This window comes from Somniosus microcephalus, chromosome 10 (genome assembly GCF_052327205.1).
Source record: "Somniosus microcephalus isolate GS21.2 chromosome 10, FLI_Smic_1.0, whole genome shotgun sequence".
In the NCBI taxonomy this organism is placed as follows: domain Eukaryota; kingdom Metazoa; phylum Chordata; class Chondrichthyes; order Squaliformes; family Somniosidae; genus Somniosus; species Somniosus microcephalus.
Window position 1 is genome coordinate 62,353,703 of NC_140996.1, and position 24,527 is coordinate 62,378,229.

The 24,527-nt window shown below is 44.9% G+C and overlaps 2 protein-coding genes across 8 annotated transcripts in view; one reads left to right on the top strand and one right to left on the bottom strand.

The window, feature by feature from the left end:
* The window catches only part of gpr180 (G protein-coupled receptor 180), a 164,006-nt gene extending 160,118 nt beyond the window's left edge, over nt 1–3,888 (bottom strand). For 2 of the 3 annotated variants that reach the window (XM_085998565.1, XM_085998564.1), the window contains exon 1: nt 3,555–3,795. In XM_085998565.1, coding sequence (XP_085854691.1) covers nt 3,555–3,693 — 139 coding nt within the window. In that variant the 5' untranslated portion in view covers nt 3,694–3,795. Of the gene's footprint in view, nt 1–3,554 lie in introns of all 3 variants that reach the window. The other variant, XM_085998566.1, reaches the window with a different exon arrangement.
* A 247-nt stretch (nt 3,889–4,135) lies between these two features.
* Nucleotides 4,136–24,527, top strand: part of tgds (TDP-glucose 4,6-dehydratase) — an 80,846-nt gene continuing 60,454 nt past the window's right edge. For all 5 annotated transcript variants that reach the window (XR_015079705.1, XM_085998567.1, XM_085998569.1 and 2 more), the window contains exons 1-5: nt 4,136–4,232; nt 18,106–18,172; nt 19,336–19,404; nt 20,975–21,065; nt 24,345–24,487. Coding sequence is in view for 4 of the 5 variants with exons in the window: in XM_085998567.1 (XP_085854693.1) it covers nt 4,147–4,232; nt 18,106–18,172; nt 19,336–19,404; nt 20,975–21,065; nt 24,345–24,487 (456 nt within the window). In the remaining variant the exon portion in view is untranslated. The remainder of the gene's footprint in view (nt 4,233–18,105; nt 18,173–19,335; nt 19,405–20,974; nt 21,066–24,344; nt 24,488–24,527) is intronic.

Consider the following 24,527-nt stretch of genomic DNA (forward strand, 5'->3'; position numbering starts at 1 on the left):
CCTACCACAGTGACCCACATCTCAGTGTTATTGAGCTTGGTTTGTATGTCATTTCCCTCAAATATTTTACAGTTCAATAAACTTCACAAAGTCAGGGTTAATCAATATTGATCCAGTAAATTTGAAAGTGAAACCAAATTTATAGCCAGCCAGGCTTCTAGAGACTTTTAAATGGAATTTCTCTAGCGTAGATAGATTAAGAACAAAGCACCAGGATGACATATTAGAGAGGAGAAACAAGGTGCTCAGAGGACTGGGAGAGGAAAATAGCACTAGAGTATAGCTCAGATATAGGAGGGAGTCAGACAGGGAGCAAATGCGAAGCATTCGAGAAGATGAGTTTGAAGTGCATGTACGTAAATGCACAGAGCGTTGTAAATAAGGTTGGTGAGCTCCAGGCACAAGTCGCTACATTGGACTAGGATACAGTGGCAATAACAGAGTCCTGGCTCAAAGGGGAGGATTGGGAACTTAATATTCCCGGCTACAAGGTATTCAGGAAGGAAAAAAGGTGGGCAGGTGGCAGTATTGATCAAAGGAACTATTATAGCACTGGAGAGGGATGATTTAGTTGATGGGCCAAGGACAATCTATTTGGTTAGAATTCAGGAACAATAGAGGAGCTATTACGCTACTGGGTGTATACTATAGGCCACCAAATAGTAGGAAGGATAATAGAAGCAAATTTGCAGGCAAATTACAGAAAGATGCAAGAACGACAGTGATAATAGGGGACTTCAATTATCCTAATATAGACTGGAACAGTAACAGTGTAAAGGGCAAAGGGGGGGGGGTGGAATTCCTGAAATGTGTACAAGAGAAATTTCTCAAGCAGTGTATTTCTAGCCCAACAAGGAAGTAAGCAGTGCAGGATCGAGTTCTGGGGAATGAATTGGGGCAAATGGAGCATATTTCAGTCGGAGAGCATTTGGGGAACAGTGATCATAATATCATCAGATTTAGAATTGTTATGAAAAAGGACAAAGGTACAATCAAGCAGAAAAATACTTAACTAGAAGAGGCCTAGCTTCAGCAAGTTGAAAAGGGCTCTGGCCCAGGTGGATTAGAAGCAAACAGTTGTAGGCAAAACAGTAATTGAACAATGGGAGGCCTTGAAAGAGGAAATGGTTCAGGTAGAGTAGATATTCCTATGAGGGGGGAAAGGAAGGACATCCAAAGCTAGAGATCCCTAGATGACTAAAGATATGGAGGTTAAAATAAGACAGAAAAAGGAGGCTTATGACAATTGTAAGGCTCAATATACAGTAGAGAACCAAGCTGAATATAGAAAGTATAGAGAAGATCTAAAAAAGGGAAGAGGGGCAAAGAGAGAATAGGAGATTAGGTTAACGACCAACATAAAAGGGAATCCAAAGGTCTTTTATAAACATATAAATAGTAAAAGGGTAGTCAAAGGATGGGTGGGGCCGATTATGGACCAAAAAGGAGATATTCTTGTGGAGGCAGAGGTACTCAATGAGTACTTTGGCAGAATCTTCTCTCGTGAAGACAGATGCAATGTAGCAGTAAAGGAGGCAGTAATGATATTGGATAGGATAAAAATAGATAAACAGAAAGTACTTAAAAGATTGTCAGTCCTCAAAAGTAGAAAAATCACCCAGTCCGGATGGGATGCATCCTAGGTTAGTGAGGAAGTAAGGGTGCAAATTGCAGAGGTTTTGGTCACAATCTTCCAAGGATATGGAAATGGTGCCTGAGGACTGTAAATGTTACACCCCACTTATGAAAAGGTGAGAAGAATAAACCTGGCCACTATAGGCCAGTCAGCCTAATATCAGTGGTGGGAAACTTTTTGGGACAATAAACCAGGACAAAATTAATTGGCATTTAGAAAAGTAGGGGCTAATAAAGGAAAGTAAGTACCGATTTGTTAAAGGCAAATTGTGTTTGACTAGCTTAATTGAGTTAATTGATGAAGTAACAGAGAGGGTTGATAGCATAGAAGATAGGAACAGGAGTAGGCCATTTGGCCCTTCGAGCCTGCTCCGCCATTCAACGAGATCATGGCTGATCATCCAAACCCTAGCACCCGGTCCCTACACCGACAGCCATCCCACCCAAGTTCCATCCCAGTAACTCCGTAACCCCATGTATTCAATCCCCCCTAACACTAAGGGCCAATTTTTATCATGGCCAATCAACCTAACCCGCACATCTTTGGACTGTGGGAGGAAACTGGAGCAAACCCACGCAAACACGGGGAGAATGTGCAAACTCCACACAGACAGTCACCCGAGGCCTGATTTGAACCCGGGTCCCTGGCGCTGTGAGGCAACAGTGCTAACCACTATGCCACCGTACCACATAACAGACTTGTTAGCAAAATTAAAGCCCATGGGATTAAAGGGTACATGACAGCTTGGATACAACAGTGGTTAAGGGACAGAAAGCAGGGAGTAGTGGTGAATAGTTGTTTTTCCAGACTGGAGGGAGGTATACAGTGGTGTTCCCCAGGCTCTTTTTTACAGGGGGAACAGGAACAGGGAGACCTGAGGGTGTATGTACACAAATCTTTGAAGGCAGCAGGACAAGTTGAGAAGGCTGTTTAAAAAGCGTATGGGATCGTGACTTTATTAATAGAGGAATATAGTACAAAGGCAAGGAAGTTATGCTAAACTTTTATAAAAACAGGCCTCAGCTGGAGTACTGTGTTCAATGCTGAGCACCACACTTAGGAACGATGTCAAGGCCTTGGAGAGGGTGCAGAAGAGATTTATTAAAATGGTACAAGAGATGAGGGACTTCAGTTATTTGAGAAACTGGGGTTGTTCTCCTCAGAGAAGAAAAGGTTAAGTAGAGATTTGATAGGTGTTCAAAATCATGAATGGTTTTGATAGAGTAAATAAAGAGAAACTGCTTCCTGTGGCAGAAGGGTCAGTAACCAGGGTGCCAATTTAAGGTGATTGGCAAAAGAACCAGAGGAGACATGAGGAAACTTTTTTTTTTTTTTTTTAAACACAGCGAATTGTTGTGATCTGGAATGCACTGCCTGAAAGGGTGGTGGAAGCAGATTCAATAGTAACTTTCAAAAGAGAATTGGATAAATATTTGAAGGAAAAAAATTACAGAGCTATGGGGAAAGAGCAGGGGAGTGGGATTAATTGGATAGCTCTTCCAAAGAGCCGGCACAGGCACAATGGGCCGAATGGCCACCTCCTCCTGTATTGTATCATTCTATGATTCTAAAGTTTTTTATGCTTCGTTTAATGCATGATAAAATTCTCAGTCATTAGGCCTATTGGATTATTCAGGGTAAAATTGATAATAAATGCATTGACATTTGAACTTCAGTAATAATGTCGTTAAAGGCAATTTGCCCCTAACCTTTAGCCACGTGTCAACTAACCTTTGACATCTTTACATCTTGCATTTATACTGCCGCTGAGCTACTGCAGTATGCGCACTTTCACAAGATAACATGTTTTTTAAGAACTTAGCAGTACTAAAATTGGATTATTGTGGATGCTTTAAAATGTAGTCGTTGCAAAAGATATGTTGCTAACTGAAGATCCTTAAAATTAATCAGCACCTACCATGAAACAGAAATTTAGCAACTTGCTGCCCTCCACTCTGTCTCGCGATATCACTACTGAAAAATCCATTCACTGTTTTCCCCTCGCAAATCAGCAACACCAGTTCCGCAAAAGTGGCCAGAAGGAATAAAAGGGCCATTGTTTCAGCTGTTACTGAAAGCCCAAACTCTGCAGCTCCTCTACTGTCGGCTGAGCGGGGAAAGTGCTGCACCTCCTCTAACCTGATACTGCGGCTGACTGACACCCAGGAGAACCATTCCTCACTGCAGACACCGACACTCTGCTGAGGTAAACACCAATCGGCAGCAGCCGGGGCTCCGGCACTTGGAGCATCTTCTCATCAACCGCCTCGCCGGCGGGTTGGACGTGTCAAGCGGAGCCATAAAGTGGTGGAAAATAATTGTCGTAAAGATAAACACATAGAAAATGCAGGAATTAAATACATTGCACTGCCAAGAGCCGTTTTAATTGTTCACTTTGTCATTTTAAACTGTAAAAATGAGTTTGTATTTGGGTTGGACCGAGGTTTAACATTTATATAAAAATATTGTAAACGTGTGTGCTTTACGACGTCACAAAGCAGCGAGTGAAGATGTCTGAAGGAAGTGGTTGGAAGGTGGCGGCTGGGCGGGCGGCGTTTGACAGGCGGCTGCTCGTCACCGGCGGCGCCGGCTTCATGTAGGTCCACGGAGGGGAGATAGGTCTGGGTCTGGTCAGTGACTCGGTGCTGGGTCTGGGTCTGGTCAGCGACTCGGTGCTGGGCCTGGGTCTGGTCAGCGACTCGGTGCTGGGCGTGGGTCTGGTCAGCGACTCGGTGCTGGGCCTGGGTCTGGTCAGCGACTCGGTGCTGGGCGTGGGTCTGGTCAGCGACTCGGTGCTGGGCGTGGGCCTGGTCAGCGACTCGGTGCTGGGCGTGGGTCTGGTCAGCGACTCGGTGCTGGGTCTGGTCAGCGACTCGGTGCTGGGCATGGGGCTGGTGTGGTGTGAGCGACACGGTGCTGGGCATGGGGCTGGTGTGGTGTGAGCGACACGGTGCTGGGCATGGGGCTGGTGTGGTGTGGTGAGCGACACGGTGCTGGGTATGGGTCTGGTAAGAACATAAGAAATAGGAGCAGAAGTAGGCCATACGGTCCCTCGGGCCTGCTCCGCCGTTCAATAGGATCATGGCTGATCCAAGCCTAGACTCACGTCCACTTCCCTGCCCGCTCCCCGTAACCCCTAATTCCCTTATCAGCTAGGAAATTGTCTATCTCCGTTTTCAATTTATTTAATGTCGCAGCTTCCACAGTTCTCTGAGGTAGCAAATTCCATCGATTTACTACCCTCTGAGTGAAGAAGTTTCTCCTCATCTCAGTTTTGAAAGGGCAGCCCCTTATTCTAAGATTATGCCCCCTAGTTCTAGTCTCACCCATCAGTGGAAACATCCTCACCGCATCCACCCGATCAAGCCCCCTCACAATCTTATATGTTTCGATAAGACCGCCTCTCATTCTTCTGAATTCCAATGAGTAGAGGCCCAACCTACTCAACCTTTCCTCATAAGTCAACCCCCTCATCTCCGGAATCAACCGAGTGAACCTTCTCTGAACTGCTTCGAGAGCAAGTATATCTTTTCTTAAATATGGAAACCAAAACTGTACGCAGTATTCCAGGTGTGGCCTCACCAGTACCCTGTATAACTGAAGCAAGACTTCCCTGCTTTGATACTCCGTCCCCCTTGCAATAAAAGCCAAGATTCCATTGGCCTTCCTGATCACCTGCTGTATCTGCATACTAACCTTCTGTGTTTCATGCACCAGGACCCCCAGATCCCTTTGTACTGTAGCACTTTGCAGTTTCTCTCCATTTAGATAATAACTTGCTCTTTGATTTTTTTCTGCCAAAGTGCATAACCTCTCACTTTCCAACATTATATTCCATCTGCCAAATTTCTGCCCACTCACTTAGCCTGTCTATGTCCTTTTGCAGGTTTTTTATGTCCTCCTCACTCACTGCTTTCCCTCCCATCTTTGTATCGTCGGCAAACTTGGATATGTTGCACTCGGTCCCTTCCTCCAAATCGTTAATATAGATCGTAAAAAGTTGGGGTCCCAGCACTGACCCCTGCGGAACACCACTAGTCATTGATTGCCAACCCGAGAATGAACCATTTATCCCAACTCTCTGTTTTCTGTTAGATAGCCGATCTTCCACCCATGCCAGTATATTACTCCCAATCCCGTGATTTTTTTTATCTTGTGCGGTAATCTTTTGTGTGGCACCTTGTCAAATGCCTTTTGGAAGTCCAAATACACCACATCCACTGGTTCCCCTTTATTCACCCTGTTTGTTACGTCCTCAAAGAATTCAAGCAAATTTGTCAAACATGACTTTCCCTTCATAAAACCATGCTGACTCTGTCCGATTAAATTATGCTTATCCAAATATCCTGTTACTGCTTCCTTAATAATGGACTCCAACATTTTACCAACCACAGATGTTAGGCTAACTGGTCTATAGTTTCCAGCCTTTTGTCTACTTCCTTTGGTGTGGTGAGCGACACGGTGCTGGGCATGGGTCTGGTGTGGTCAGCGACTCTGTACTGGGCATCGGTCTGGAGTGGAGTGGTGAGCGACTCGGTGCTGGGCATGGGTCTGGTCTGGTGTGGTGAGCGACTCATAGAAACATAGAAGATAGGAGCAGGAGTAGGCCCTTTGAGCCTGCTCCGCCATTCAATGAGATCATGGCTGATCATCCAAATTCAGTACCCTGTCCCTGCCTTCTCCCCATATCCCTTGATCCCTTTAGTCTTAAGAAATATATCCAACTCTTTCTTGAATATATTTAATGAACTGGCCTCCACTGCCCTCTGTGGCAGAGAATTCCACAGGTTCACCACTCTGTGTGAAGAAATTCCTCCTCATTTCAGTCCTAAATGGCTTACCCCTTATCCTTAGACTATGACCCCTGGTTCTGGACTCCCCGGCCATCAGAAACATCCTGCATCTAGTCTGTCCAGGCCTGACAGAATCTTATAGGTTTCGATGAGATCCCCTCTCAATCTTCTAAACTCCAGTGAGTATAAGCCCAATCGACACAATCTCTCCTCATACGTCATTCCTGCCATCCCAGGTATCGGCCTGGTGAATCTTCGCTGCACTCCTTCCATGGCAAGAACGTCCTTCCTCAGGTAAGGTGACCAAAACTGCACACAATACTCAAGGTGCGGTCTCACCAAGGCCCTGTACAACTGTAGCAAGACATCCTTGTTCCTGTACTCAAACCCTCTTGCTACGAAGGCCAACATACCATTTGCCTTCTTAACCGCCTGCTGCACCTGCATGCTTACCTTCAACGACTGGTGCACAAGAACACCCAGGTCTCTTTGCACTTCCCCTTCTCCCAATCTATTGCCATTCAAATAATAATCTGCCTTCCTGTTTTTGCCACCAAAGTGGATAATCTCACATTTATCCACATTATAGTGCATTTGCCATGTTTCTGCCCAGTCACCCAACCTGTCCAAATCGTACTGGAATTTCACGACATCCTCCTCACAGCATACCCTCCCACCCAGCTTTGTGTCATTTGCAAATTTGGAGATATTACATCCAATTCCCTCGTTCAGATCATTAATATATATTGTGAACAGCTGGGGTCCTAGGACCGATCCTTGCGGTACCCCACTAGTCACTGCCTGCCACTCGGAAAACGACCCGTTTATTCCAACTCTTTGCTTTCTGTCCGCCAACCAGTTCTCTATCCAAGTCAATACCTTGCCCCCAATCCCATGTGCCTTAATTTTGCACGCTAATGTCGTATGCGGGACCTTATCGAAAGCCTTCTGAAAGTCCAAATACACCACATGCACTGGTTCTCCCTTATCTATTTTACCAGTTACATCCTCAAAAAAATTCCAGTAGATTAGTCAAGCATGATTTACCTTTTGTAAATCCACGTTGACTTTGTCCGATCCTGTCACTGCTTTCCAAGTGCTCTGCTATTACATCTTTTATAATGGACTCTAGCATTTTCCCCACCACCGATGTCAGGCTTACTGGTCTATAATTCCCTGCTTTTTCTCTACCACCTTTTTTGAATAGTGGGGTAACATTAGCTACCCTCCAATCCATGGGTACTGTTCCAGAGTCTATCGAGTTCTGGAAGATGACCAGCAATGCATCTACTATTGCTAGGGCCACTTCCTTAAGTACCCTGGGATGTAGATTATCAGGCCCTGGGGATTTATCGGCCTTCAGTCCCATCAATTTTCCTAACACCATTTCCCTACAAATACTGATTTCTTTCAGTTCCACCCTTTCATCAGACCCTATGTTCCCCGGCATCTCTGGGAGGTTATTTGTGTCCTCCTTTGTGAAGACAGAACCGAAATATGTATTTAGTTGGTCTTCCATTTCTTTGTTCCCCATTATAAATTCCCCTGATTCTGACTGCAAGGGACCTACGCTTGACTTCACCAATCTTTTTCTCTTCACATATCTATAAAAGCTTTTACAATCAGTTTTTATGTTCCCTGCAAGCTTACACTCATATTCTATTTTCCCTTTCTTAATTAATCCCTTTGTCCTCCTTTGTTGAATCCTAAACTGCTCCTAATCCTCAGGATTATTGCTTTTTCTGACCAATTTATATGTCCTCTCCTTGGATCTTATGCTATCCCTAATTTCCCTTGTTAGCCACGGTTGAGTCACCTTTTTTGTTTTATTTTTATGCCAAACTGGGATGAACAAATTCTGTAGCTCATCCATTCGGTCTTTGAATGTTTGCCATTGCCTATCCACCGTCAACCCTTTGAGTGCCATTCCCCAATCAATCCTACCCAACTCGCTCCTCAGACCATCGTAGTTTCCTTTATTTAAATTGAGGACCCTAGTCTCTGAGTCAACTACTTCATTCTCCATCTTAATGAAGAATTCGATCATATTATGATCGCTCCGACCCAAGGGGCCTCGTACAACAAGATTGCTAATTAATCCTTTCTCGTTACATAATACCCAGTCTAAGATGGCCTGATCTCTGGTTGGTTCCTCGACATATTGGTCCAGGAAAGCATCCCGTAAACACTCCAGGAATTCCTCCTCCGCAGTATTGTTACTAATTTGGTTAGCCCAATCTATATGTAGATTAAAGTCACCCATGATGACTGCTGTGCCCTTATTGCACGCTTCTTTAATTTCCCTTTTAATGCCATCCCCAACCTCCGCCTTACTGTTTGGAGGTCTATATACCACTCCCACTAACGTTTTTTTCCCCTTAGTATTTCTCAATTCTACCCATACAGACTCCACCTCATCAGAGCTAATATCCTTCATTACAATTGTGTTAATCCCTTCTTTAACCAGTAATGCTACCCCACCTCCCTTTCCTTTTTGCCTATCTTTCCTGAATATCGAATACCCCTGGATGTTGAGTTCCCAGTCTTGGCCATCCTTGAGCCACGTTTCCGTAATCCCAACCAAATCATATTCGTTTACCTCTATTTGCGCAGCCAATTCATCCACCTTATTACAAATGCTCCTCGCATTAAGACACAAAGCCTTCAGGCTTGTTTTTTTAACGCTCTTAGACCTATTAGAATTATTATTTACTGTGGCCACGTTTGATTTAAACCGTTGATTTCTCTGACTGCCACTTTTGTTTTTCTCCTTCCTATCTTTTGCTTTTATCCTTGTTTCCCTTTCCTCTGTCTCCCTGCTCAGGTTCCCAACCCCCTGCCATTTTAGTTTAAACCCTCCCCCACAGCACTAGCAAACACTCCCCCTAGGACATCAGTTCCAGCCCTGCCCAGGTGCAAACCGGCCGGTTTGAACTGGTCCCACCTCCCCCAGAACAGGTTCCAATGTCCCAGGAACTTGAATCACTCCCCCTGGCACCATTCCTCTAGCCACGTATTCATCTGAAGTATCCTTCCATTTCTACTCTGACTAGCACGTGGCACTGATAGCAATCCTGAGATTACTACCTTTGAGCTCCTGTTTTTTAATTTATTTCCTAACTCCCTATATTCCGCTTTTAGGACCTCATCCCGCTTTTTACCTATATCGTTGGTGCCTATATGCACCACGACAACTGGCTGTTCACCCTCCCCTTCCAAGATGTTCTGCAGCCGCTCGGAGACATCCTTGACCCTTGCAACAGGGAGGCAACACACCATCCTGGAGTCTCGTTTGCGGCCGCAGAAACGCCTGTCTATTCCCCTTACAATTGAATCCCCTATTACTATAGCTCTACCCCTCTTTTTCCTCCCATTCTGTGCAGCAGAGCCACCACTGGTGCCAGGAAGTTGGCTGCTGCTGCCTTCCTCTGATAAGCCATCCCCCACAACAGTACCCAAAGTGGAGAGGGGGATGGCCACAGGGGGACCCCTGCACTACCTGCCTGCGCCTAGTACTCTGCCTGTTGGTCACCCGTTCCCTTTCTTCCTGTCCAACCTCTACCTGCGGTGTGTCTAACTCCGTAAACGTGCTATTCACAATGTCCTGAGCATCGTGAACGCTCCAGTATGCATCCAATCGCAGCTCCAGCGCCGCAATGCGGTCTGTCAGTAGCTGCAGCTGGATGCACTTCCTGCACACGTAGTTGTCAGGGACACAGGAAGTGTCCCTGAGTTGCCACATATCGCAGGAGGAGCATATCACGGGGCCCGGCTGTCCTGCCATGACTTACCCTTTAATTAATTGAATTTAAATAAAATCAATCAATCCCACTATTACACTACAGTTAACTGGTTTACCAACAGTCCCCGCTACACCAGAGAGACCTTAGAAACTATAAACCAGACATGGGTCTGGAGTGGTGAGCGACTCGGTGCTGGGCATGGGGCTGGAGTGGTGAGCGACTCGGTGCTGGGCATGGGTCTGGTGTGGTTTGAGCGACACGGTGCTGGGCATGGGTCTGGTGTGGTGTGGTGCGCGACTCGGTGCTGGGCATGGGGCTGGAGTGGTGAGTGACTCGGTGCTGGGCATGGGTGTGGTGAGCGACACGGTGCTGGGCAATGGTGTGGTGAGCGACATGGTGCTGGGCAATGGTGTGGTGTGGTGAGCGACACAGTGCTGGGCATGGGTCTGGTGTGGTGTGCGACTCGGTGCTGGGCATGGGTCTGGTGTGGTGTGCGACTCGGTGCTGGGCATGGGTCTGGTGTGGTGTGCGACACGGTGCTGGGCATCGGTGTGGTGAACGACACGGTGCTGGGCATTGGTGTGGTGAGCAACACAGTGCTGGGCATGGATCTGGTCTGGTCAGCGACTCGGTACTGGGCATGGGGCTGGAGTGGTGAGCGACTCGGTGCTGGGCATGGGGCTGGTGTGGTGAGCGACTTGGTACTGGGCATGGGGCTGGTGTGGTGAGCGACTTGGTACTGGGCATGGGGCTGGTGTGGTGAGCAACTCGGTGCTGGGCATGGGGCTGGTGTGGTGAGCAACTCGGTGCTGGGCATGGGTCTGGTGTGGTCAGCGACTCGGTACTGGGCATGGGGCTGGAGTGGTGAGCGACTCGGTGCTGGGCATGGGGCTGGAGTGGTGAGCGACTCGGTACTGGGCATGGGGCTGGAGTGGTGAGCGACTCGGTGCTGGGCATGGGGCTGGAGTGGTGAGCGACTCGGTACTGGGCATGGGGCTGGAGTGGTGAGCGACTCGGTGCTGGGCGTGGGTCTGGTGTGGTCAGCGACACGGTACTGGGCATGGGTGTGGTGTGGTGAGCGACTCGGTACTGGGCATGGGGCTGGAGTGGTGAGCGACACGGTGCTGGGCATGGGTCTGGTGTGGTGAGCAACTCGGTGCTGGGCATGGGTCTGGCGTGGTGAGCGACTCGGTGCTGGGCATGGGTCTGGTGAGCGACACGGTGCTGGGCATGGGTGTGGTGTGGTGAGCGACACGGTGCTGGGCATGGGTGTGGTGAGCGACTGGGTGCTGGGCATGGTTCTGGTGTGATGAACAACACGGTACTGGGCATGGTTCTGGTGTGATGAACAACACGGTACTGGGCATGGTTTTGGTGTGATGAACAACACGGTGCTGGGCATGGTTCTGGTGTGATGAACAACACGGTACTGGGCATGGTTCTGGTGTGTGGTGAGCGACACGGTGCTGGGTATGGGTCTGGTGTGTGGTGAGCAACACGGTGCTGGGTATGGGTCTGGTGTGTGAGCGACACGGTGCTGGGTATGGGTCTGGTGTGGTGAGCGACACGGTATGGGTCTGGTGTGTGAGCGACACAGTGCTGGGTATGGGTCTGGTGTGGTGTGAGCGACACGGTGCTGGGCAGGGGTCTGGTGTGGTGTGAGCGACACGGTGCTGGGCAGGGGTCTGGTGTGGTGTGAGCGACACGGTGCTGGGTATGGGTGTGGTGTGAGCGACACGGTGCTGGGTATGGGTCTGGTGTGGTGTGAGCGACACGGTGCTGGGTATGGGTGTGGTGTGAGCGACACGGTGCTGGGCAGGGGTCTGGTGTGGTGTGAGCGACACGGTGCTGGGTATGGGTCTGGTGGTGTGAGCGACACGGTGCTGGGTATGGGTCTGGTGTGGTGTGAGCGACACGGTGCTGGGTATGGGTCTGGTGTGGTGTGAGCGACACGGTGCTGGGTATGGGTCTGGTGTGGTGTGAGCGACACGGTGCTGGGCAGGGGTCTGGTGTGGTGTGACCGACACGGTGCTGGGTATGGGTCTGGTGTGGTGTGAGCGACACGGTGCTGGGTATGGGTCTGGTGTGTGAGCGACACGGTGCTGGGTATGGGTCTGGTGTGGTGTGAGCGACACGGTGCTGGGTATGGGTGTGGTGTGAGCGACACGGTGCTGGGTATGGGTCTGGTGTGTGAGCGACACGGTGCTGGGTATGGGTCTGGTGTGTGGTGAGCGACACGGTGCTGGGTATGGGTCTGGTGTGTGGTGAGCGACACGGTGCTGGGTTTGGGTCTGGTGTGGTGTGAGCGACATGGTGCTGGGTATGGTTCTGGTGTGCGGTGAGCGACACGGTGCTGGGTATGGGTCTGGTCTGGTGTGGTGTGAGCGACATGGTGCTGGGTATGGGTCTGGTGTGGTGTGAGCGACACGGCACTGGGTATGGTTCTGGTGTGATGAACAACACGGTGCTGGGCAGGGGTCTGGTGTGAGTGTCCAGGGGGTATGTTTATAAGAAACCAGTCTTGTGTTCTTAATCACTCAATATGATTTGATAATTTTGGCAACCTCATAATGTTATTGCTATAAAAAAAATCTTCAGCATAATTGTCCTTTTCCTCTTTTTAAATCAAAGTTATTAGTTTCTATTAACTTTTTTTGTAGCCAACAATAGCTTGTAGAATACCCATCATCAATTTGATCTGAATAACCTAATGACTGTCACTCATTGTCTTTGACGATGAGTGAAACATAGAGATTGTACAAATTAATTTACAGTATCTATTCTATTATCTAATCACCTGGTGCGTAGGAAGGTTAAATAGGACATTATGATCTGTTTTTTCCCCCAAATCAAAAGGAATAGTGGGAAGAAGTGGAGGAAGGAATAGTGGGAAGAAGTGGAGGAGGAAATAGTGACACATTTCCTCAAGGAAAAAGCCCAGACATCCCCAAATTGCCTTTATATAACATCGTATTGTGCCCGAAAGCACTTCACAATCAATTAATTACTTTTGAAAAGTAGTTACTTATGTGAACAAACAGTAGCAGATTTGTATACGACAAAATGCTACAGACAGCAACTGAGATTAATGACCAGTTAATCTGTTTTTTCCACAATGTTGGTTAAAGGGAAGAATGTTGGTCAGGTCCCTGCTCCTCTTTGTCTAATGATATGGATTCCTTTACATTCCCCTGAATGGACAGGTAAGGGCCTTGGTTGAACTTCTCATCCAAAGGGCAGCATCTCTCCAACAATGCAACACTCTTCCAGTAGTGTACTGAAGTGCCAGCCCAGATAGCGTGTCCAGGTCCTGGAATGGGGCTTAAACTGTCAACCTTCTGACGCAGGAGGCTAAAGTGCTACCAACTCCACCACGTGGACACATTGCATCAGCATAGCTCAGTTGGTAGCATTTTTACCTCTTGCATCAAGCTCTTGTAATAATTGCAATTTTGTTTCATTACTACGGATTTATGACTCCATGAACTTTACTGGCATCTTGAGGATCTAATTGCTTTCCTGCTATATTAGAGTATTATTGATGTATTGCAACTCAAAGTTGGCAGGTTCTTGTTTCTTTGAATTTAAACAGTTCCCCCAGCTGTCATTGTGGTCACTGGGTACCACCATTATTTTCAGAGGTTACACAGGGTTTGGAAAATCTAAGAATTGTTTTTAAACTTAAGCTTGTAATCAAAATAATAATTTCCACAATTTGCTGGGAAACAGCATGCCTGAACACCTTAAGAATTTAGAGTTGGGGGTAAATAAGTGTATCGCATGTTACTCTTTTCCCACTTCATCCCAGTCTTTTTATGACCTTGTATTTACATTCATCCTCTACTAGGACAAATTTCAGCCACATTTCTTCCCTTTTGAAATTGCACAGGAAATTGTTTTCCTCATGGAATGTCTCTTATCCTCTCTACCTTTTCCCTCCACCCAATATATTCCACATCGAATAATTCCACACTTTGCAGCTCAGACACCTATTTATACAGTAAAGGTTTTTTTTTAGAAGAAGAGCATAACTACAAACTAGAAGAATTTGCACGTGAAGTTTAATGTTGCATATTGGTCTGATAAAATAAGCCACTGCACCTTGATGAAATATTGGTCCGTATTTTGCGCCCCTACTGGCGCATGCCGAAAACCCAGAACTTGCGATCTGTCAAGAATATTGACAAATCATCCACATCTCCGGGAAAAGGGCAGTCGCAGGCGGCGAGTTGCCCAGCGAATGCCCGTGAAATTCTTACGCCAGGTAAACGAACATAAAAATAATTTTTTTCCATCATTTCAACATTAAAAAACCTGTGCAATAAGGCATGGTTACTTTTAGCCCCATTAAAACATTTAAATTTATTTTCAAAAATTAAATTTTTGTTTTAAATATTTAATTAAATGGCATTTTTATTAATTTTAAATATGTATTTTTAAAAAATGTATTTGATGCGCCCCTGGGATACGTGGGCCTCTGCGCATGTCTACGCATAGAGGCCCAGGAGCGCGAGTCTTCTTGGATCCAGGACCATAAGGTAGGTTCATAGATTTTTTGCCGGTCGGAGGCATCTGCCTGTGGGAAGTCTCTGACTGCAAATTCAGGCCCGATATGATTTACAAGTGATTTTATTTGACACTATGCATTTTCTATTTGACATCTATTTCTCCCCTTCTGATATTGACTAAGAGAATAAAATTAAAGTACCGTTTGAAGCTGCATACTGCAAAATCCAGTTTGGAACCTATCCAACATCTGCTTTCATTGCAAAGCAGTGGTAGTTTGGAGAATATCTTAATCTGGGAAGGATGACATTAACAAGCACATCCTGTTCTCAGCAAGAAAAACTGCAGATGCAAGTTCCCTCAAATGCAATCCCTAAAATATCTGCTTTGTTTATTTTGTAGACCTTCCACTTCTGAGTCAGAAGGTCGTGGGTTCAAACCCCACTCCAGGACTTGACTCCATAACCTAGATTGACACTTCAGTGCAGTACTGAGGGAATGGTACACTGTATGAGGTACAGTGTTTCAGATGAGGCATTGGCCCAGAAATTCCAGAACGGGGCTTGCAGCGCATGCAAGCCCCGTATTTACACTTACCCCGCGCTACTGACGATCAGCCCCAGGGACGCCTGGACTTGGTGAATGAAAAAGAAGAATCCCGGGCAGCGTATGACGTCACGCCGCCCAGGAGTGCAGCCAGCGCGAAGCCAGGAGCGTGCAGTGTAAGTGAGACACGCCCCTTGAGGTCTCAGTTTCACTGGACACGCCCCCAATGTTTCTGTCAAGCTGCTAAGGATTTTTACATGCAAAGCAGCAGTTTAAATAGGTTTTTGGAAGTTTTTTGAAGATTTTGGTAACTTTTATAAACTTTTTAAAATGTTTACATTATTTTGAGTAATCTGAAGTAGTTTTAAAGAGAATTAAAGCAATTTAAAGACTTTTAAAAGCCCTAAAATAATTTTTTAAATTCCATTTATTTATTTAGCAATGTCGTCATCATACGTGTCTTCACACTGTTCCCTTTGGGGAACTGTATGAAGTGGTGGAAGGATTTATGGCCATGATTAACGCTCATTCCGTGACCGTAACCATCTTTGAACCAGCCATTAGGGCGGTTAGTCCTATGGCGGGAGGGTTTTACGGGCTCCCACAAGCTATACAAGGAGGGGGGGCCACCCACACCCACGGACGCAAATATCCCACTGGATGTCAACCCAGAATTTAGAGCCGGAGCTCCGACTCCACTTGCCGGGACTGTCTGGAGCGGGGTTCGAAACCCTACCCTGATCTGGCCCAGCGGCGGGGATCCTACCGCTATGACAAAGGCCCAATCCGATTAGCAACGTGAAATGGCAGCATAGGGCTCCAGTCACGGGGAGGGAAAAGGCGCAGGAAACGTATGGGTGTCACCTTTTGTGCGGAGTGGGCCTTTTGCGTAGCAGTAAGCATCCCCGCCGCTGGGCCAGAAGGAGTAGGGTTTTGAACCCCACTCCAGACAGTCCCGGCAAGTGGAGTCGGAGCTCCAACTTTAAATTCTGGGTGGACATCCAGCGGGATACTTGCGTCCGTGGGTGTTGGTGGCCCCCCCCCCCCCTCAGATGGGTTGTGGGAGCCCGTAAAACCCTCCCGCCATAGGACTAACCACCCTAATGGCTGGTTCAAAGATGGTTACGGTCACGGAATGAGCGTTAATCACGGCCATAAATCCTTCCACCACTTCATACAGTTCCCCAAAGGGAACAGTGTGAGGATACGTACGATGATGATCTCTTGCGCAATGCACCTCCTTGGACCCTCAGTCGCAGATGCGAGGGGGCAAGTCGTGCAATTGTTAAATTTTTCATTTTATTGACATGTAAAATGTTGGCCCAGTAATTCCCTTCCAACTGCGCGAGTACGGTCGGGGTACTTACGCATCTGGCCGGATGAAATGCCGGTTTTCAGCATGCACAGTGCTTTTGGGGAAAACCGGCATTTCCTGTCCTCTGAACGAAGGGGTTCAGAGGCAGAACGCGTGCGACTGCACAGGCAGCGCGTGCGCAGTATAATTCGCCGCTTTCATTACTGCTTTCAGTGAGGTCAAGTCCTTACAACTTACACATGAAAAAAGCATGGGTACAGTTGCTCCAGAGGCTGCGGAGGAAGATATTTCTTATCGTGGAGCTTCTGAAAGTATGTATGTCTGTATATATTCCTTTGCGTGTTATGTATATATTCCTTTACTTATGTGTATGAATGTATTATTTAGTTATGACTTTCAGAGAAAGTAACTTATTTGAAAATCATAATTAAAAACATACATTCATACACATTAGTAAAGGAATATAAAACATACATACATATACGTAAAGGAATATACGTGGACATACATACATAACTCATTCTCACATTCCATTCACACAGCCACAATTGCTCCTTCTACCTACCGTTCTGAAAACCCTTTTTTTTTTAAATAAAAAAAAAATTTTAACTTTAAAACTTACTTAAAATTTCTTAAAATAACTTCCCTCCCTTTCCCAAACACAAATATTGCATTTCAGAAGCTCCACGATAAAATGTTTCTTCCTCCGCAGCCAATGAACCACTTTACACTTGCTTTTTTTCAAGTGTAACTTCTGAGGACTTACCCTCACGGATTTCATGAATGAAATCTACGAAGTTCACTGCGCAAGCGCTGCCTGTGCAGTCGCACGCGCTCGAGGTCTGGAAATGCCGGCATTCCCCGCATGCGCTGTTCATGCTGAACGCCGGCATTTCCAAAGGCCAGATGCGTGAGTACCCCGAGCACACTCACGCCTTTGGCCGCGAATTTCTGGCCCATTAAACCGAGGCCCAGTCTGCTTGTTCAGTGGATATAAAAGATCTTACGGTATTCGAAGAAGAGCAAGGGGTTCTTTTAGTTTCCTGATAAATAGCCCTTTTCTCAAATGACAAACTGATTAGCTGGTCATTCATCTTGTTTGTGGAATCTTAGTGTGCACAAATTGGCTGCCACATTTGCCCACCTAATATTTACTATCCTTCAAAAGCTGTGAAGTGTTTTGGAACATCTTGAGAACAAGGTAAAGTGCAATATGAATGAGGGTTCTTCATTTGAATTTGTGGCCCAAATAAAAATGTCATAAATCATTTAGCTGTATGAAATCTCCAAGTTGAATAAAATATCGTTGACTAAGTGTTTAAGGACCTTGCTGCACTCAGTTCTTGCACGCTGATGAGCACTAGGTTCCAAAACCAGATACAGGTACCAGTTGATTTGTCTGTATTGAATGTTTTTGTGTCCTCCAAATATCTTTGTTACTAAACCTTTAACCTGGCAGAGTGATGAATATATACAGGTCTTGGGTAACTTGGATTTTATAGCACTATTTTCAGAGGATAAGAATCTCTTACTAACCAAGTAATCCAATGTGTTTTTTCTTTGAAGTGCCTCGCATGTGATTATTTGTCTCCTGGAAAGATATCCAGACTATTTGATCATAAACTTGGACAAGGTGAGTCTGCTAAAACACTGAAGTTGTCATACCTAGCACAAAGAAAGATGGTTGTGGTGGTTGGAGGTCAGTCATCACAGCCCCAGGACATCGCTGCATGAGTTCTTCAGGGCAGTGTCCTATGCCCAACCATCTTCAGCTGCTTCATCAATGACCTTCCCTCCATCGCAAGGTCAGAAGTGGGGATGTTTGCTGATGACTGCACAGTGTTCAGTGCCATTCGCAACTCCTCAGACAATGAAGCAGTCCATGCTGGCATGCAGCAAGACCTGGATGACATTCAGGCTTGGGCTGATAAGTGGTAGGAAATATACGCGCCACACAAGTGCCAGGCAATGACTATCTCCAACAAGCAAGCGTCTAACCACCGCCCCATGACATTCGACGGCATTACCATCGCCGAATCCCCCACCATTAATATCCTGGGGGTCACCATTGATGAAAAACTTAGCTGGACCAGCCACATGAATACTGTGGTAACAAGAGCAGGTCAGCGGCTGGGTATTCTGTGGCGAGTGTCTCGCCTCCTGACTCCCCAATACCTTTCCACCATCTAAAAGGCGCAAGTCAGGAGTGTGATGGAATACTCTCCACTTGCCTGGATGAGTGAAGCTCGACGCCATCCATGACAAAGCAGCCCACTTGATTGGCACCCCATCCACCACATTAAAATTTCACTCCCTCCACCACCACGTACCGTGGCTGCAGTGTGTACCATCTACAAGATGCACTACAGCAACTCGCCAAGGCTTCTTCGGCAGCACCTCCCAAACCCGTGACCTCTACCACCTAGGACAAGGGCAGCAGGCGCATGGGAACACCACCACCTCCAAGTCACGCACCATCCTGACTTGGAAGTATATATCGCCGATCCTTCATCGTCGCTGGGTCAAACTCCCTCCTTAACAGCACTGTGGGAGTACCTTCACCACACGGACTGCAGCGGTTCAAGAAGGCGGCTCACCACCACCTACTCGAGGGCATTTAGGGATGGGCAATAAATGCTGGCCTTGCCAGCGATGCCCACATCCCTGGAACTAATTTAATAAAAAAAAAAAAAAAAAAGCTTTATAGGCTGTGAAAGTTATAATGAACCTAGTAATATATGAATTATAGTATTTGATTTAATTTTTTATCACATTACTCTTGTTTTCCTCCTACAGCTTGATTATTGTGCAAGCTTAAAGAACTTGCAGTCAGTTTCTAGCAGAACAAACTACAGATTTATACAGGTATTTGAATCATTACCAAATCATTAAGATAACTGAAACTATCTACTGATAGTGCAAAGGGAGTTAATTATCAGTTTAAAAGTTTTTTGAGGGAGACCAGACCAAAAAAATAGGTTCTTTATAACTTTGATTTATAAAATGGGTACTACATTGGGAAAAATGCTTCTTTACAGATCCCAAAGAGCAACACTCACTGCCTTTAACCACAGAGAAGTGCACATAATCAGTAGTACACTGCCAGGGGTCAGATTTTCTGTATCAGTCAGCCTGACAACAAGACACACCAGTATCATATGCGATGATGTAATTTCCTTTGTAGTATTTAACTATCGATGATGTCACATTCTAATTATTAGAACAATGTGACGAGGCTGCCACTGCTCTGGAATGCACTTCACTTACATTGTTGGACAAATTTCCGATCACCAGTAGCAACTGGGAAACAATTAAGCTTCTTCAAGGGAGGTGCAGGGCATTCATATAGACCAGTAATGTGATTTTTACATTGCTGCCTTACCGATAGGTTGAGAGCATAGTCCAATTACAGTCTTGAAAAATGTCAGATCGCTTGTTGTGTTGCTGCCATCGTGTGGGGAATAACCATTCTGTAAGTAAGTGTGCTACAGGAAGTACAAGTGCTGCCATCATATTATAGCATTGCTGCCAAAGTCAAGGCTACCTCTAGCAGCAACACTAATACAAATCCAGCATTAGTGACCTGATCGGCAGTATAGTTAGAAAGAAATAACGTATTTATATAGTGTCTACAGCCAATGAATAACTTTTGAAGTGTAGCCACTGTTTTGTAGGCAAACATAGTGACCAGTTTGCACATAGCAAGATCCTACAAACAACAAGTGCGATAAATGGCCAGTTAATCTGTTTTGGTGGTATTGGTTGAGGGATGAAGGTTGGCCAGGGCACCATAACATTCTGCTTCTCGGAATGTGCCAGGAGATATTTTACGTCCACTCAAACGGGCAAACAAGACTGAAATGTGATTGCAAAAAAATCTATATTTCTTTAACTACTTTAATAAAAGATAATTTAGTTGTTTTGGTGGTAGTAGAGGATGAGGGATGAATGTTTGCCAGAGCTCCCTTCTCGTCTTTGAATAGTGCCATGGGATCTTTTACATCCGTATAAAAAAATAAGTGATGTGGCTTGAAATAATAGAATATTATTTTTCTGCTGATCACTCTCCATGGCTGCATGACACAAGCTCAACACAAACAATAGTTATAAAAGTATAGGTCCCACATACTTTATTTTCTCTGATCTTTCATGGGTTAAGACTTGGTGGATCTTCTGTGTTTATTTCCTTGTTGAAATAATCATTGGAACTTTTTTAAATTACTATTTTTTTTATAGTGAATTTAATAAAACATAATTGTGGTGCTCTGATTTATTAAGCATGTTAACAATGTATAATTGCAGTGATATGATCTTTTTATTCATAGGGTGATATTTGTGATGATCATTTTGTGAAGCTATTGTTTGGAACTGAAAAAAATTAAGCGTGTTAATGTATAATTGCAGTGATATGATAATATGATCTTTTTATTCATAGGGTGATATTTGTGATGAACATTTTGTAAAGCAATTGTTTGGAACTGAAAAAATTAACATAGTTCTACATTTTGCAGCTCAGACTCATGTTGGTAAGGAGTTTCAGTAACCAATCTAAGTATTTTACTTGTTATTGGTTTACAGAGAATGTTTATTTTCTTAGGGTCCTGTATAGGAACCAAATGGTGCAGTGATTTTATACTTTAATTTGGGGAATTGCCTTTTTATCTCTTTTTTTCTAAAGAAACTTCAGGCACAAACCATGACTTTATAATTTATTATTAATACACTATCAAATTAACATTAGAATTAAACAACACCTTGGGTTTATGCCCAATTTTAGAATTGCTTTAACAACAATAAAACCACACCTTCCGAATTCCCTTCTGAATTCCCAAAATACATAACCTTTTTGGAAATCACATGTCTATCTTCGACTAACCCCATAACAAAAGTTATATACTCGTGATTTGCACAAGCTTGTCGGGAAGATTGGGAAGACCAAAGCCATTGTCTTTGGTCCCCACCACAAAATCCATTCCCTAGCCACTGACTTCATCCCTCTCCCTGGCAACTGTCTGAGGCTGAACCAGACTGTTCGCAACCTTGTCATATTAGACTCGGAGATGCGCTTCCGACCACACATCCGCGCCATCACTAAGACCGCCTATTTTCACCTCTGCAACATTACCTGACTCCATCCCTGCCTCAGCTCATCTGCTGCTGAAACCCTCATCCATGCCTTTGTTACCTCTAGACTTGACTATTCCAATGCACTTCTGGCCAGCCTCCCATGTTCTACCCTCTGTAAACTTGAGGTCATCCAAAACTCTGCTGCCCATGTCCTAACTTGCACCAAGTCCCATTCACCTATCATCCCTGTGCTCGCTGACCTACATTGGCTTCCAGTTAAGCAATGCCTCGATTTTAAAATTCTCATCCTTGTTTTCAAATCCCTCCATGGCTTCGCCCCTCCCTATCTCTGTAATCTCCTACAGCCCCACAACCCTCAGAGATATCTGTGCTCCTCTAATTCTGGCCTCTTCAGCAGCCCCGATTTCAGTCGCTCCACCATTGGTGGCCGTGCCTTCAGTTGCCAAGGCCCTAAACTCTGCAATTCCCTCCCTAAACCTCTCTGCCCCTCTACCTCTCTTCCCCCTTTAAGACACTCCCTGAAATCTACCTCTTTGACCAAGCTTTGGTTATCTGCCCTAATATCTTCCTTATGTGGCTTGGCGTCCAATTTTGTTTGATAAAACATCCCAAGGTGCTTCACAGATGCGTTAATACGTTAAAGGCGCTATATAAAAACAACTATTTGTTGTGTAGCTTGGCTTTCTCTTGAAGCCAGGTTATCTGATTCACTGGCTGCTTGTGGTAGCGAACAGTCAGGAAGATTCCAGGTGAGGTGGCATCGCCAGGAAGCAAAAGGCAAGGTTGTAGCAGTTGCGGTTGAACTATGTCTCTTTCCACTCTAACTTCTGCCTTGCTTTAAAAGACCATTTTAACATAGAACCACACCTCTTGCCAACCATAGGTTCCTACAGATACAACCCATGATTGTTTGACACGTCACTTGTTTTCTCTCGGTATCCACAACATAGCCAAGCTAAGTGGGCAGGTGTTCCAACAACCTTTCAGACATGCTGAAGCCAATTTAGTATCAGGCTTTTGTTTATCAGATGAATTTTCACTACACCTGGAAGTAAACCCAATGGCCTGGATTTGTGTTAGTAATGGTGAGGATAACAACACTCGCCGTTATTATGGAGTAAATCAGACAGAAAATTCTGGAGTCTGTACATGCACAGTTAAACACAGAAATCCAGAAGTTGCTGTCTGATTTGCCCTGTTCCTCCACAAGCTTCACTGCACCAGTAGATTTGGCATTGTAAGAGCATGCAGTTGTGTACTTGCCCACTAGTTACCCACTAAACACACCAGGAAAAAGTTAGGGCTGGTGCATTCAGTATAAGTGAATTTTTAATGGCGTAATAAGTCTTAATTACTACCAAACAAACTCTCTGGTGCTGAAAATTTAATTTTAAAGATGTGGAGTCTCATTCCTTCAGAATTTAATTATTGTTGGAGATTTAAAAAAACTTTTTTTTGCTTTTTCCGTATGTCTCTTTTATCTCTCTCTCTCTCTTAATCCCATCTTTCTTTCCCTCACTTTATATTTTGCTTTCTGTACATGATTTTACAATGAATTAAATATTCTAATTTAAACTTCCTGGTTTAGACTCTGAAAAGAGTCACACGGTTGCTTGTCCTACTTACACATGCCACAGATCCCCTGTAGAAGGCGCTGCGCTGGATCAGACGCCCAATGACTGCAAGTTGCCACTCAAAATCCTGCGAAAACCCTGTGGTCAGCTGTAAATGTTCCTTTGCCGCTGACTGCAAAATCCGTACCGTTGTATGTAGCAAACGCTAGGATTTTGTTCACAATTTGCATACAGATGAGAAAAGCCATTTGGCCTATATCCACGCATACATAGCAAGAGCCTGCAGTTCCCCATCATGGCACCCAACTTGATTCCAAAGGTTTTGCCCCCACTGACCTGCCTATTCATTCCGTGTTAATCATTCTGTGCAGAACTACTTCCTGACTAGTTTTTTTTTTACTAGTTCAAACCTTTGATCCCTTTTCCTACTGTCACAGATTAGTAGCATTCTGCATTTACCCTTTCTGTACTGTTTACCTATCCTCTTTTTTACTTTAGTCTTTCCTCATAACTCAGTCCTGTGATACTAGAGATCAGTCTCGTGACTTCTCTTAACAGCTTCCAGAGCTTGAATGTCTTGATGACCAGAACTGGATACAGTATTCAAGGTTTGGTCTGAGCAGATCAGGTTGAATACGACTTCCTCTAATTTGTACTCTACTGTTTTTGCTAAATATTATTTTTAAATATCTGACCATAATTTTATCATTGAAGTTAAGGTGGACTCACTCATCAGTGACCATTGTGATTTTTGCTGTAGAAAATGTCTCGGTTCCCATTGGGTAAATGATGATTTAAAAGTTTTTATGCTCCATATTTTTATTTACATCACATTTTTGCTTTGTTCTGAAGTTAAATCTTGTAACTTTTTTTTGTATAAAAGCAGAAAATTGTAGGAATGCATAACAGGTTGATCAGTGAAAAGTTAACCTTTTAAGTGTGAACCTTCAGCTGAACCCTTTTCCTTGCATTTATTTTCAGCATTTCAGATTCCTTTCTATCTTTACATTTTTAATATGTTGTATGCCTTAGTGAATGTATTTTAAAAAAAACATAGATTTCAAAGCATTCATTTAAAATTGTTGTGCTACATAAACAAAGAATTCCATGCTGCTAGCCTAATAATTTAATGTGTTTTTTCAGATAAGTCCTTTTGGTGTTCTTCGGAATTCACAAATGTGAATGTCTATGGTACAGAAGTCCTAGTGAAAGCTGCTTATCAGGCTAATATTGAGAAATTCATTCATGTTAGTACTGATGAAGTCTATGGAGGAAGTATTAAAGAGGTAACTGATGTCAATAATTTAGTATAATCTCTTGGGTAAT